Source organism: Paramisgurnus dabryanus, chromosome 2, assembly GCF_030506205.2.
Source record: "Paramisgurnus dabryanus chromosome 2, PD_genome_1.1, whole genome shotgun sequence".
Classification (NCBI taxonomy): Eukaryota; Metazoa; Chordata; class Actinopteri; order Cypriniformes; family Cobitidae; genus Paramisgurnus; species Paramisgurnus dabryanus.
Genome location: NC_133338.1, coordinates 25,410,630 through 25,426,252, shown reverse-complemented (window position 1 = coordinate 25,426,252; position 15,623 = coordinate 25,410,630). Strand labels below are relative to the sequence as shown.

The 15,623-nt window shown below is 33.8% G+C and overlaps 1 protein-coding gene across 1 annotated transcript; it reads right to left on the bottom strand.

Annotated features, from left to right (window-relative positions):
* Positions 1-696: 696 nt before the first annotated feature.
* On the bottom strand, positions 697-7,419 carry LOC135730669 (mucin-17). Its single transcript, XM_065248557.2, has 14 exons — positions 7,303-7,419; positions 7,021-7,080; positions 6,742-6,801; positions 6,362-6,532; positions 6,031-6,143; positions 5,380-5,441; positions 5,212-5,265; positions 4,976-5,097; positions 4,834-4,875; positions 4,497-4,677; positions 3,415-3,576; positions 3,064-3,149; positions 2,645-2,802; positions 697-1,631 (listed from the first exon to the last, which is right to left on the bottom strand). The coding sequence occupies exons 5-14, from the start codon at positions 6,118-6,120 to the stop codon at positions 1,587-1,589; spliced, it is 1,002 nt and encodes a 333-aa protein (XP_065104629.1). The 5' UTR covers positions 6,121-6,143; positions 6,362-6,532; positions 6,742-6,801; positions 7,021-7,080; positions 7,303-7,419; the 3' UTR covers positions 697-1,586.
* Between the last annotated feature and the right edge of the window lie 8,204 nt (positions 7,420-15,623).

The following is a 15,623-nucleotide window of genomic DNA, read 5'->3' as shown; positions in this document are numbered from 1 at the left end:
AATAATGCTTTTTATTAAAAAAGAGTAATGAGTACAAGGTACAAGGTCACATATAATCATTATGTACATTACATAAATGTAACGTCTGTACAAACTGTGATATAAACATGTACAAAAAGCATGTAACAATTTTTGTTAATAGCTTCAAGAAAGATGCGAATAATGCTCAGTCTACTTAAATAATCCAGGCTTGATGACGTATCCAGCCTGCATATGCGACCTCCGAAGGCCTAAGTTGGGCCACAAAATATATGTTGTTGCCATTTAAACCGTCTATAAATAAACCTCTTTCAGTATATTTTACTATTTCATTTCCCATATAAAATAAATGACCTCCCACATCTTTCAGTTTTAAAAAGTTCTTGATATTGTGCGGTACTTGGAAATAAAAACTCTAAATTCTATAAAAGTAAATGTTAACACTACACCAATTCAAGCACCAATATGAGTTTTATGTTGATATACTCAGCGACCTATGAGACCCACTGAACCAGAGAACTACTGACGCTACCATTTGCAATAGTCCTTAACACACTGACTGAGGATCAGATTTTAATGTGTAATCCTGCACGTTGTTTAACAAGGCTGCTGAAGATAAGGTTACCAATACAAAGCAATACAAAGATTTTATAGGCCACAGTAATTGGTTCATATGTTTCACCAGTCATCTTTTAAACTGAAGGTTGGTAAGACACTTTTAAGTTAAGGCCCATGAACTGTGCTTTCTGAAAGAAGACTGCCCATTTTTGTATTTATAGGGACAAAATAAAACACCTGGAAATGCACGTAATTTATTAAAAATATCCAGCTTATAGTTGCAATGCCATTTAACAATTTGAGGAGTATAACATGAATAAATAATTTGTTTATAATGATAACAAAACATAAGGATAACTTGAGAACCATTTAAGAACAACAATTTTAAATAAACTGTTAAAAACAATAACCTACTACATTATGTTTTCTTTTGACCAAATAAATAATTTTAATGACATGTCTAAAAATCTTTTTATCTCCCAATATTTTAAAATTCATCATACATTTTATTTATAGGCACCTTTCATGATACTTGAGGACACTTCACAAGCACAATTTTTTTTCAAACATTACATGTATGTTTATCATCCTAGCTATTATGTTGATGGTTGTTAAATATTTTATTTATAGGCACCTTTCATGACACTCAAGGAAATCGTACAAGCACAATAAAACATTAAATAACAGAAGTCCTTAGTACAGCCTTGACAGACTAGATAAATAATACATTACATAAAACATGCATTTACATAAAGGCCACCTAAAAACAAGTTTTAAGGCTAGATTTAAAAAACAAAAAGACCTTCACAATTTTTTTTAACATCCTATGGAAGCAAATTACAAAATAAATAGGGAGGTGCCCTTCATTTTGAAGGGCCAGACAAAGTTTGTTAATAAATTAAGTGACACTGTATATATATATATATATATATATATATATATATAGCTTCAAATTCTAAGATACTGTTCACATGCATTTGATAGGTATACTTGAACTGAGAGTGCAAAAAAATGTACAGAAAACAAAAAATAACTGATGAAGTTTTGAATTAAATTTCAGACGATGACCGGATCTGAGGCCTGTCAATTCTCACCTGTCAAGGAAAAAACACATTATTAAAAAAAAAGTATTTTATAAAAAAAAACAATACATCTTTTGCATTACGTTTAGATGTCAAAAAGTACTAAATGCAGATGTGTGTGATCCTTTTTTGGGAAAATCCAGCTAAAGTCATTTTTTGTGGTTTAATGTTTTCAACAAACTCATCCTACATAATGTGAAGAACCATTTGTGAAAATATAACCTTGATATCTTTAATATTGTAAGGCCATGTCAAAGATTGAAAGTAAAGTGAAATCAAACTTTGCTCCTAATCTTTTATTAGTTTATGTATGAGACCTTAGTCTGGATTAAAGAAATTTTTTAAATGATTCACTTTATAACATGATGTTATGTTTGGTTACACACAATAACACTCTGGTCTTATTCAAACAGTACCGTGAGATGTTAATTATGTCTTGTAAATATGCTTAAAGGAGCATTTCACCCGTAGAAACATTAATCTTTATTGAAATTGCGTCATATTTGTAGTCGAAATGTAACATACATTTAGAATTTGGTGCCTGTTTGACCGAGAAAAGGGGTGTTTGTTGTCTCACCCCCTCAACAAAGATATAGCACTTCCTTCTTTCAATGATGCAAAATGATGATTTTTACATCATTGAAAGAAGGAAGTGCAACACTGAAATCTCTATTTCTCCTGTCTCAGTGGCAACTGAGGAAATGATGCACGACCATTCAAAAACATGACTGGGGTTCTAACTATACAAAGATTAATGCAAATGGATGAAGTGTCCCTTTAAGTAATTTAAAAGGGTATATTTATACATTTTATGCATAAATGTTTATTTAGTTTCACCAATTTTCTGTTTATTCTCTCATTTAGTGTTATTACATTTATGTTAAATTGGTCAAATGGCAATACTTTTTTTTTAAATATTGTCATCGGCAATTTAAAAAACCATATCGGTCGACCACTAATAAAATGAATAAATAATGTTATATGTTGCTGTGCTGTGTGTACAGCTTTATATCCTTGGTACTCACATCCCTCTGAAAATTGTAAGGCTGAATGTCTGTTTCAGGTATAGAATATTGACTGTCGGTTTGATCTTCTGAGAGATTTGGTCTATATATTTCCGAACTGTCCCTTCTATAAGAGTTCTCCTGTGAAAATGTTGGGTTATCATGTGGTCCTCTGGAAACTGAAAACAATAAAATGTTTGAGACTTTATAAACATACACAAGTTTATCACCTCATGGAAAAAATGCCAATTTAAACTTGAATTTAATGAAATATTCCATTATTAAACTGGACAAAGATATATTCCTTCTTCTGTTGTTAATAAATGTTGGTGTTTAAGAATAATTGAAGGGGCCAAAAATGCTTCCTGCTTTCTATATGTTGCACTATATGTGGTGTTAGTCATTTTGTACTTTTGTCTGATGCATGTTGTTTTTAGTACCTGAGTGTAATGTATTTCTTTGTGTTGGCCACTCAACGTCATCTTCTAACCACTTATTCACTAGCTTTCGCTTGATGTCCTTACTCCTAAAAAATTAAGAAAAGAAAGAGGTGGCAAGACACTCCATGTCACATAAAAAGGAAAACAGTATTAATTTAAGGAAAGGAGGGTCCTTTGTACGATCTTGACATTTTTAAGGCAGTCATTGGGCAAATCTAACGTTTTAGGTTAAATTGGCACAATAACCTTGCAATGAATTAGTTTGAATAAATATATGTCAAAAAAGTAAAACATCATGTATGTATTTAATATACGCATAGTAAATATCCATTTACTTAAAATTTGGCTCACCTTGAAACCTTCCTTTTGTTTATTACAACATAAGCTGTCAGTACTGCTATAGTTATCACTAATATAAGTGCCACCACTCCTGTTCCAGCATAGAATCCGATTTTGTTAACTTTGTAGCTGCAGTCCTCTCCCAAGTACCACGAAACATCAGTGTTAAGGCAACTAGAGTAAAGATGTATTACAAGTCAATTTAAATTTGGAGAGAAATATAAAAAATCATGCATGTATTAAAAACATGAAGTACTTGAGATATATAACTGGAACATGGAAAATTAAACAGCTTACTTTGCGAGTTCAAACAGCATTAACAATCAAATGTGGATTCAATTCCAAGTACATTTTCTTTGAAAACATTTGATACCGAACCCATAATTGTATTTGAATACAATTTCTCTTTGCTCATAAGAGGGACAGTCAACCTAGAGCAACCAGGTTAAGGGTGCAAAAATAATAGCTCATGAATTGCACCTGTAACCCAGTGGCGGCCGGTGACTTCTTTTTTTTCGAGGGCGCTCCATGCGAAGTTCGTCACAACATGTATGTAGCCCGTCATGTGTGTGGTTCCTTTTTTCAAAATATTTGTTCTGCGCGTCGAGAGATCCTGTGTGCATCACGTGTCTTGTCAAAACAAGTGTCTGCTGCAGATGCGTCTAAAGGGTTTATGATAAAAGAGACGCTTGCCATTGCCATATACTCACATTATCTCATTCGTAATCATCAGAGTTTACTGTTAAGTGAGTGTCTTGCGTGTATTTTGTGAACGTGAGCGTCTATTTAATGATAAACGGTTTTGACGCATGTGCAGCAGGCACTTATTTTGACAAAACACGTGATGCACATGGTTCACATGACGCAACACATATTTTGAAAACGCAAGCAACACACAAACACTTGTTTTGAATAAGCGCCCCTCGGATGAGCAGTCACGAGCCGCCAATGCTATAACCTTTATGTTGTTGGCCCAGATCTTTAACCACTGCAACAACTTATGGAAGAGATGCATGTACCTCTCACTGTCAGTAAAATCATAAAGCATAAAAGTATAATATAATTATGACGGCATTTCAAACAAAAGTACGTACTAGCAGGATGGACCGTCAAAAGAAACTTCACATGTGGCGTTGTTGAAACACATTTTTGGATGTGGATGTCCTTGATGGCATTGACTCACACACATCACTTTGCCTGGGAGTATAGATGGTGCATAATACTTCCTGTATTCTTCAGGAAGAATTGCTGTAACTGCGTCACACACTTCTGTGACTGTGAAAAATATAAAAAGCGTTGCAAACAATTGCCTTAGATAATAAATAAATACATTTAATTAAATCAAAATAAGAGAAGTGCTTTTATGGATGTTGATCCCAATTTTGTTTTTTATCTCTATTTAAAAATGTTAAATCAAGTCATAAGACTTACCATTAAGTTCAGTCTCAAATGCGTCAACATCAATAATGTCATCTGAATAAGAAAACAGAATTTCAAAATATACAGATGAATAATTCATTCATTAATCCTAAAACAGATTATGGAAGTAAAGCAATAACACACATTGACTTACCTGTGCCTTTTAAGGCGTCAAGAGCGGATTTCACCTCTTTGAAACTAGTATAATAACTGCTGTTGAAATTGTTGTCGTTTGAAATATCAACCATAACATCGTGGTGAACTATCACAGTAGAACTTCATTAGAACGAGAATAGACAATGACAGAAAATTAGGATTTAAATAATAATAATAACAATATACATTTTTATTTAAACTTAAATTTTACTTTAGATTAACATTTTAGCTTACCTTCGTGACACTTTCGTCAAAGCCAAACTTCTTCTTCTTTTCGTTTTGCCCTCGCTTTGATTGGAAAAAATATGTTTTTATTTAGACACCTTAATACTGAAAACAAGATAAAAGTACATATGTAATTACAAAATACCATATGCTGTCCAAGCAACCTATAAGAATTACCTTAGCTTTCTGATTTCCATACTGTTGAAGTTGGGAACTTTTTCTTTATAGTAGGGTTCCATCTACAAATAAATGAAAATATATCTGTAAGATTGTCATGTAAAAAATTTTACCACTACACAGGAAAATGACCTTTATTTAACTCAAAGTTAAAATCAATTCCAAATGATTCCATATTACCAATCTTTACAGTGTGCAAGTAATGCTCTTAACATGTTCTATTTAACAGTGTAACAATTTTAAGTTACAATTTTAAGTTACATCTAAAGTTCTCACAGGTTTACATTGCAGAATTTAAGGCCAACTTATAAATTAGCTTGCAATATACCTGCAGACTACAATGTCATAAACAACCAAATTATGTCAAATCTTTGTCAATAATTCATAAATATACAAATAGATAGATCAGTAGATGTGCCCTTCAGTAATCAAGCTTTAGGATGGTGTTCCTCTTCAGTGCAAAAGTCGACATTTGGAAAAAGAAACATTAAAAACAAAAAATTCAAATCGTAAACAAAAAAATCTAACCAAATTAAACAGGTCAAAAACAGAATTAAATAAAAATGAAAAAGAGTAGAAGTAGTTCAGCTTTCCTTGTATCAACTCTGCATATATAATTATATAACCTTATTTTAGTAATAAGATTCTTACCTTACTTTTGAAGTTGGACACAAACTTTTTATATTTGTCAGATGATGTGTTGTTATATTCTGGGACAAAAGGTTGACCCACATTTACCATAGCATTGACAACCCTTTTGAACACTGGAATAAAAAAAATAGAGAAAATCTGCTATTAATTATTATTATTAATTCATTTTAAGTCTTGTATGTATTGTATTCCTTGTATGTGTTTTTATGGTTTTGGGAAAGTATCTTTGGTTATTCCATTTCGGAAAAAAATAAAAGAAAGGAATTTTAAAGTGATAAAAGTATTTTTTTACTATTATCAAAAAATGTTGTGATAGACTTTATTCACTTACCTGAAGGACTAATTTCCTTGTCAACATTAGAACAAAATCTGCCTGTGAAGCCAGTAGGGCAAAAACAAGCAGCATTGTTTGGATATGGAGTTCCACCATTGAAACATGGATTATTAGGTTTCGCAGTTGTGGACTTGGTTGTTGATAGAGTAGAGCTTGTTCCTGCCGTTACTGAAAATAAGAGAGTCAGTTTCTGTGCATATAACTGATAAAAGATTTTGTGTTGCAAGTTGATGACAATGTTGATTACAAGTTTCAGCGTTTATGACATTAAACAAGCTCAACTGGAAATGTAATGTAATGCGCAGCTACACACATGTGCTGTTGTTTTATTGAATTATCTTCAATCAAAGTGATTTAGCTGACTTTTACTTTGATACCTGCTGTAGTTGCCGGATGAGCAGAAGTTGAGCCTCTTGTTGTAGCTGAAGTATGTATGGCTGTTGAAATGTCATTTGTAGTTAATACATTTGTTGTGGAAATGTTTGAATTTGTTGTATGCTCCGTTTTGTAAAAAACAAAAAAGTATTATAGGCCGATTGTTGTTGTAAATTCAGTTGTAGTAAACGTATAGACTGAAATCAGATAAAAAACTAAGCGTCTGGAGCATTTTTTCTATTAAATAAATTTGGCCAATTGTTTTTAAATAACTTAATTACCTGCTGTAGTTGCCGGATGAGCAGAAGTTGAGCCTCTTGTTGTAGCTGAAGTATGTGCGGCTGTTGAAATGTAATTTGTAGTTAATACATTTGTTGTGGAAATGTTTGAATTTGTTGTATGCTCCGTTTTGTAAAACAAAAAAGTATTATATAGAACGATTGTTGATATAATTTCAGTTGTAGTAAACCCTCTAGACTGGAATATGTTAAAAAAGCTCAGTGTTTGGAGCAAATTCTAAAACGGAATTGATTTGGATGATTGTTTTTAAACAACTCAATTACCTGTTGTAGCTGAAGTTTTTGACGCTGTTGTAATGTCAATCGTAGGTAAAGTGGGATGTTCTGAAGTTGTAATGTCTGTTGTAGTTAATACATCTGTTGTTGTGGGACTTTCTGAATTTCTTGTAGGCTCTGCTTTGCGAAACAAAAAGTATTATAGACCAATAGTGGTTGTAAATTCAGTTGTAGTAAACCGTATAGACTGAAATCAGATAAAAAACTATGCGTCTGGAGCATTTTTTCTATTAAATAAATTTGCCCAATTGTTTTTAAATAACTTAATTGCCTGCTGTAGTTGACGGATGAGCTGAAGTCGAGACTTGATCTGTTGTAGCTGAAGTTTTTGACGCTGTTGTAATGTCAATCGTAGGTAAAGTGGGATGTTCTGAAGTTGTAATGTCTGTTGTAGTTAATACATCTGTTGTTGTGGGACTTTCTGAATTTCTTGTAGGCTCTGCTTTGTGAAACAAAAAGAATTATAGACTGATTGTTGTTGTAAATTCAGTTGTAGTAAACCGTATAGACTGGAATCAGATAAAAAGCTATGTGTCTGGAGCATTTTTTTCTATTAAATAAATTTGACCAATTGTTTTTAAATAACTTAATTACCTGCTGTAGTTGCCGGATGAGCAGAAGTTGAGCCTCTTGTTGTAGCTGAAGTATGTGCGGCTGTTGAAATGTAATTTGTAGTTAATACATTTGTTGTGGAAATGTTTGAATTTGTTGTATGCTCCGTTTTGTAAAACAAAAAAGTATTATATAGAACGATTGTTGATATAATTTCAGTTGTAGTAAACCCTCTAGACTGGAATATGTTAAAAAAGCTCAGTGTTTGGAGCAAATTCTAAAACGGAATTGATTTGGATTATTGTTTTTTTAAAACTCAATTACCTGCTGTAGTTGAAGGATCAGCTGAAGTCGAGACTTGATCTGTTGTAGCTGATGATTCTGACGCTGTTGTAATGTCAATCGTAGGTAAAGTGGGATGTTCTGAAGTTGTAATATCTGTTGTAGTTAATGCATCTGTTGTTGTGGGACTTTCTGAATTTCTTGTAGGCTCTGCTTTGGGAAACAAAAAGAATTATAGACTGATTGTTGTTGTAAATTCAGTTGTAGTAAACCGTATAGACTGGAATCAGATAAAAAGCTATGCGTCTGGAGCATTTTTTTCTATTAAATAAATTTGACCAATTGTTTTTAAATAACTTAATTACCTGCTGTAGTTGAAGTATTTGATGAAGTCCAGACTTGATCTGTTGTAGCTGAAGTTTCTGATGCTGTTGTAATGTCAGTCATAGGTGAAGTGGGTTGTTCTGAAGTTGTAATGTCTATTGTAGTTAATACATCTGCAGTTCTGGGACTTTCTGAATTTGTTGTAGGCTCTGTTGTGTGAAACAAATAAGTATTGTAGACCGATTGTTGTTGTTACTTTAGTTGTTGGTAAACCATATAGACTGGATTATGTTAAAAAAGCGCAATATTTGGAGCGATTTTTTTTCAATTAAATTGATTTAGCCAATTGTTTTAAAAAAACTCAATTACCTGCTGTAGTTGAAGGATCAGCCGAAGTTGAGACTTGATCTGTTGTAGCTGAAGTTTCTGATGCTGTTGTAATGTCAGTCGTAGGTGAAGTGGGTAGTTCTGAAGTTGTAATGTCTGTTGTAGTTAATGCATCTGTTGTTGTTGGACTTTCTGAATTTGTTGTAGGCTCTGTTTTGTGAAACAAAAAAGTATTATAGACCGATACGCACAACCGGCGCAACGTCATAGAATGTCTCTGAACAGGTTCACGCCCACTTTTGGGGGAAAACAAACTAGACTTCCCATCGACTTCCATACAAAATAGCGGAAAAAAGCAACGTTTGTACACACCCGGCAGGCGTAAATAACTTAAAAAATCACTCGGATTAAACATGTTGAGCAATTATCTGTCCACCCTGCCTGCCATAGAGCATGAAAGATACATTAAAGCAACACTATGTAGTTTTTTTACCTTTAAATAATGTCTCTAAAATTATTTCAGTGACAGAACAACTTTTAACTGGACAAATTGTAGTGTTGCTGCAACCTGAGCAGCCTCCTATCTGCAACAAGCACACTCTGAAAGTGGCGGTGGAGGGTAGGAAACACAGCCCCGCCCCTCCCCCTGACTGCAGAAGAGTGTCTGATACCAGGCACTGTTGCGCTTTTCAACCACATGGGGGAGCTGTAAGTCATTTTTACATGGAAACTACATAGTGTTGCTTTAACACGTTAAATTTAGTCAATATAAAAACATGTCCCTTTCATTCTAAAAGCGTCAAATTTGTGTAACAACGACCCCCATTAGCCAGAGGTGTCTTACCCGGAAATTTACTCGTACCTCATCGAGTCAACAGGAATGCCAGCAAATGATTTTACTTTGTATTTGAAAGTTACTTAGTATTTAAATATTATGTCTTTATATTTAGAGTACTGAGCCCACTTTTTTCCGCCCAGCAATACAACTAGACTTAGTGATATTTCCAGCAATCAATGGATAGCGTTGTTACACAAATTTGACGCTGGGAGAATGAAAGGGACATGTGTTTATATTGACCAAATTAAATGTGTTAATGTATCTTTTGCGCTCTATGGCAGGCAGGGTGGACAGATCTTTAATCTGAATGATTTCTTAAGTTATATACGAACGTTGCTTTGTTCTGCTATTTTGTATGGAAGTCTATGGGACATCTAGTTTGTTTTCCCCCAAAAAGGGCCGGTGACGAATTTTAGAGACAAGGTCCCGGATGTGCCAGTACTGCGTATTGTTCTTGTAACTTCAGTCGTAGTAAACCATATAGACTGGAGTATGTTAAAAAAGCGCAATGTTTGAAGCATTTTTTCCTAATTAAAATGATTTAGCCAATTGTTTTAAAATAACTCTATTACCTGCTGTAGTTAAAGCATGAGCTAAAGTTGAGACTTGATTTGTTGTAGCTGAAATTTCTGATGCTGTTGTAATGTCAGTTGTAGGTGAAGTGGTTAGTTCTGAAGTTGTAATGGCCGTTGTAATTAATACATCTGCAGTTCTGGGATTTTCTGAACTTGTTGTAGGCTCTGTTTTGTGAAACAAAAAGTATTTTAGACCGATTGTTGTTGTAACTTCAGTTATAGTAAACGTCTAGATTGGAATATTGATTTGGATTATTGTTTTTTAAAAACTCAATTACCTGCTGTAGTTGAAGGATCAGCTGAAGTTGAGACTTGATCTGTTGTAGCTGATGATTCTGACGCTGTTGTAATGTCAGTCGTAGGTGAAGTGGGTGGTTCTGAAGTTGTAATTTCTGTTGTAGTTAATGCATCTGTTGTTGTGGGACTTTCTGAATTTGTTGTAGGCTCTGTTTTGTAAAAAAAGTATTTTAGACCGATTGTTGTTGTAATTTCAGTTAAATTAAACGTCTAGATTGGAATATTGATTTGGATTATTGTTTTTTAAAAACTCAATTACCTGCTGTAGTTGAAGGATCAGCTGAAGTTGAGACTTGATCTGTTGTAGCTGATGATTCTGACGCTGTTGTTATGTCAGTCGTAGGTGAAGTGGGTGGTTCTGAAGTTGTAATTTCTGTTGTAGTTAATGCATCTGTTGTTGTGGGACTTTCTGAATTTGTTGTAGGCTCTGTTTTGTAAAAAAAGTATTTTAGACCGATTGTTGTTGTAATTTCAGTTAAATTAAACGTCTAGATTGGAATATTGATTTGGATTATTGTTTTTTTAAAACTCAATTACCTGCTGTAGTTGAAGGATCAGCTGAAGTTGAGACTTGATCTGTTGTAGCTGAAGTTTCTGACGCTGTTGTGATGTCAGTCGTAGGTGAAGTGGGTGGTTCTGAAGTTGTAATGTCCGTTGTAGTTAATGCATCTGTTGTTGTGGGACTCTCTGAAATTGTTGTAGGCTCTGTTTTGTAAAAAAAAGTATTTTAGACCGATTGTTGTTGTAATTTCAGTTATAGTAAACGTCTAGATTGGAATATGTAAAAAAAAGCTCAGTGTTTGGAAAAATTTCTAAAAATAAAATGATTGGATGATTGTTTTTAAAAAACTCAATTACCTGCTGTAGTTGAAGGATCAGCTGAAGTCGAGACTTGATCTGTTGTAGCTGATGATTCTGACGGTGTTGTAATGTCAGTCGTAGGTGAAGTGGGTTGTTCTGAAGTTGTAATGTCTGTTGTAGTTAATACCTCTGTTGTTGTGGGACTCACTGAAATTGTTGTAGGCTCTGTTTTGTAAAAAAAAGTATTTTAGACCGATTGCTGTTGTAACTTCATTGTAGTAAATGGTCTTGACTGAAATATGTAAAAAAAGCTCACTGTTTGGAGCAAATTCTCAAACAAAACTGATTTGGATTATTGTTTTTTAAAAACTCAATTACCTGCTGTAGTTGAAGGATCAGCTGAAGTCGAGACTTGATCTGTTGTAGCTGAAGTTTCTGATGCTGTTGTAATGTCAGTCGTAGGTGAAGTGGGTGGTTCTGAAGTTGTAATGTCCGTTGTAGTTAATACATCTGTTGTTGTGGGACTCCCTGAAATTGTTGTAGGCTCTGTTTTGTAAAAAAAAGTATTTTAGACCGATTGTTGTTGTAATTTCAGTTATAGTAAACGTCTAGATTGGAATATGTAAAAAAAGCTCAGTGTTTGGAGCAAATTCTAAAACAAAATTGATTTGGATGATTGTTTTTTAAAAACTCAATTACCTGCTGTAGTTGAAGGATCAGCTGAAGTTGAGACTTGATCTGTTGTAGCTGATGATTCTGACGCTGTTGTGATGTCAGTTGTAGGTGAAGTGGGTAGTTCTGAAGTTGTAATTTCTGTTGTAGTTAATGCATCTGTTGTTGTGAGACTTTCAGAATTTGTTGTTGGCTCTGTTTGTGAAAAAAAAAAGTATTTTAGACTGATTGTTGTTGTAACTTCAATTGTAGTAAATGGTCTTGACTGAAATATGTTAAAAAAGCTCAGTGTTTGGAGCAAATTCTAAAACAAAATTGATTTGGATGATTGTTTTTTAAAAACTTAATTACCAGTTGTAGTTGAAGGATCAGCTGAAGTCGAGACTTGATCTGTTGTAGCTGAAGTTTCTGACGCTGTTGTGATGTCAGTTGTAGGTGAAGTGGGTTGTTCTGAAGTTGTAATGTCCATTGTAGTTAATGCATCTGTTGTTGTGGGACTTTCTGAATTTGTTGTAGGCTCTGTTTTGTGAAACAAAAAAGGATATTAGACCGATTGTTGTTGTAACTTCAGTTAAATTAAACGTCTAGATTGGAATATGTAAAAAAAAGCTCAGTGTTTGGAGCAAATTCTAAAACAAAATTGATTTGGATGATTGTTTTTTAAAAACTCAATTACCTGCTGTAGTTGAAGGATCAGCTGAAGTTGAGACTTGATCTGTTGTAGCTGATGATTCTGACGCTGTTGTGATGTCAGTTGTAGGTGAAGTGGGTAGTTCTGAAGTTGTAATTTCTGTTGTAGTTAATGCATCTGTTGTTGTGAGACTTTCAGAATTTGTTGTTGGCTCTGTTTGTGAAAAAAAAAAGTATTTTAGACTGATTGTTGTTGTAACTTCAATTGTAGTAAATGGTCTTGACTGAAATATGTTAAAAAAGCTCACTGTTTTGAGCAAATTCTAAAACAAAATTGATTTGGATGATTGTTTTTTAAAAACTTAATTACCAGTTGTAGTTGAAGGATCAGCTGAAGTCGAGACTTGATCTGTTGTAGCTGAAGTTTCTGATGCTGTTGTAATGTCAGTCGTAGCAGAAGTGGGTAGTTCTGAAGTTGTAATGTCTGTTGTAGTTAATGCATCTGTTGTTGTGGGACTTTCTGAATTTGTTGTAGGCTCTGTTTTGTGAAACAAAAAAGTATTTTAGACCGATTGTTGTTGTAACTTCAATTGTAGTTAATGGTCTTGACTGAAATATGTTCAAAAAGCTCACTGTTTGGAGCAAATTGTAAAACAAAATTGATTTGGATGATTGTTTTTTAAAAACTCAATTACCTGCTGTAGTTGAAGGATCAGCTGAAGTCGAGACTTGATCTGTGGTAGCTGATGATTCTGATGCTGTTGTAATGTCAGTCGTAGGTGAAGTGGGTTGTTCTGAAGTTGTAATGTCTGTTGTAGTTAATACCTCTGTTGTTGTGGGACTCTCTGAAAATGTTGTAGGCTCTGTTTTGTAAAAAAAAGTATTTTAGACCGATTGTTGTTGTAATTTCAGTTATAGTAAACGTCTAGATTGGAATATGTTAAAAAAGCTCAGTGTTTGGAAAAATTGTTAAAAATAAAATGATTTGGATGATTGTTTTTTAAAAACTCAATTACCTGCTGTAGTTGAAGGATCAGCTGAAGTCGAGACTTGATCTGTTGTAGCTGAAGTTTCTGATGCTGTTGTAATGTCAGTCGTAGGTGAAGTGGGTAGTTCTGAAGTTGTAATGTCTGTTGTAGTTAATGCATCTGTTGTTGTGGGACTCTCTGAATTTGTTGTAGGCTCTGTTTTGTAAAAAATAGTATTTTAGAACGATTGTTGTTGTAACTTCAGTTGTAGGAAAGCCACTAGACTGGAATATGTTAAAAAAGCTCAGTGTTTGGAAAAATTTCTAAAAATAAAATGATTTGGATGATTGTTTTTTAAAAACTCAATTACCTGCTGTAGTTGAAGGATCAGCTGAAGTCGAGACTTGATCTGTTGTAGCTGATGATTCTGACGGTGTTGTAATGTCAGTCGTAGGTGAAGTGGGTTGTTCTGAAGTTGTAATGTCTGTTGTAGTTAAAACCTCTGTTGTTGTGGGACTCTCTGAAATTGTTGTAGGCTCTGTTTTGTAAAAAAAAGTATTTTAGACCGATTGCTGTTGTAACTTCAATTGTAGTAAATGGTCTTGACTGAAATATGTAAAAAAAGCTCACTGTTTGGAGCAAATTCTCAAACAAAACTGATTTGGATTATTGTTTTTTAAAAACTCAATTACCTGCTGTAGTTGAAGGATCAGCTGAAGTCGAGACTTGATCTGTTGTAGCTGAAGTTTCTGATGCTGTTGTAATGTCAGTCGTAGGTGAAGTGGGTGGTTCTGAAGTTGTAATGTCCGTTGTAGTTAATACATCTGTTGTTGTGGGACTCTCTGAAATTGTTGTAGGCTCTGTTTTGTAAAAAAAGTACTTTAGACCGATTGTTGTTTTAACTTCAGTTAAAGTAAACGTCTAGATTGGAATATTGATTTGGATTATTGTTTTTTAAAAACTCAATTACCTGCTGTAGTTGAAGGATTAGCTGAAGTCGAGACTTGATCTGTTGTAGCTGATGGTTCTGATGCTGTTGTAATGTCAGTCGTAGGTGAAGTGGGTTGTTCTGAAGTTGTAATGTCTGTTGTAGTTAATGCATCTGTTGTTGTGGGACTTTCTGAATTTGGTGTAGGATCTGTTTTGTTAAAAAAAGTACTTTAGACCGATTGTTTTTTTAACTTCAGTTGTAGTAAACCCACTAGACTGGAATATGTTAAAAAAAAGCTCAGTGTTTGGAGCAAATTCTAAAACAAAATTAATTTGGATTATTGTTTTTTAAAAACTCAATTACCTGCTGTAGTTGAAGGATCAGCTGAAGTCGAGACTTGATCTGTTGTAGCTGATGATTCTGATGCTGTTGTAATGTCAGTCGTAGGTGAAGTGGGTAGTTCTGAAGTTGTAATGTCTGTTGTAGTTAATACATCTGTTGTTGTGGGACTCTCGGAAATTGTTGTAGGCTCTGTTTTGTAAAAAAAAGTATTTTAGACCGATTGTTGTTTTAACTTCAGTTGTAGTAAAGCCACTAGACTGGAATATGTTAAAAAAGCTCAGTGTTTGGAGCAAATTCTCAAACAAAATTGATTTGGATGATTGTTTTTTAAAAACTCAATTACCTGCTGTAGTTGAAGGATCAGCTGAAGTCGAGACTTGATCTGTTGTAGCTGAAGTTTCTGATGCTGTTGTAATGTCAGTCGTAGGTGAAGTGGGTTGTTCATAAGTTGTAATGTCTGTTGTAGTTAATACATCTGTTGTTGTGGGACTTTCAGAATTTGTTGTTGGGTCTGTTTTGTGAAAAAAAAAAGTATTTTAGACCAATTGTTGTTGTAATTTCAGTTATAGTAAACGTCTAGATTAGAATATGAAAAAAAGCTCAGTGTTTGGAAAAATTTCTAAAAATAAAATGATTTGGATGATTGTTTTTTAAAAACTCAATTACCTGCTGTAGTTGAAGGATCAGCTGAAGTCGAGACTTGATCTGTTGTAGCTGATGATTCTGATGCTGTTGTAATGTCAGTCGTAGGTGAAGTGGGTTGTTCTGAA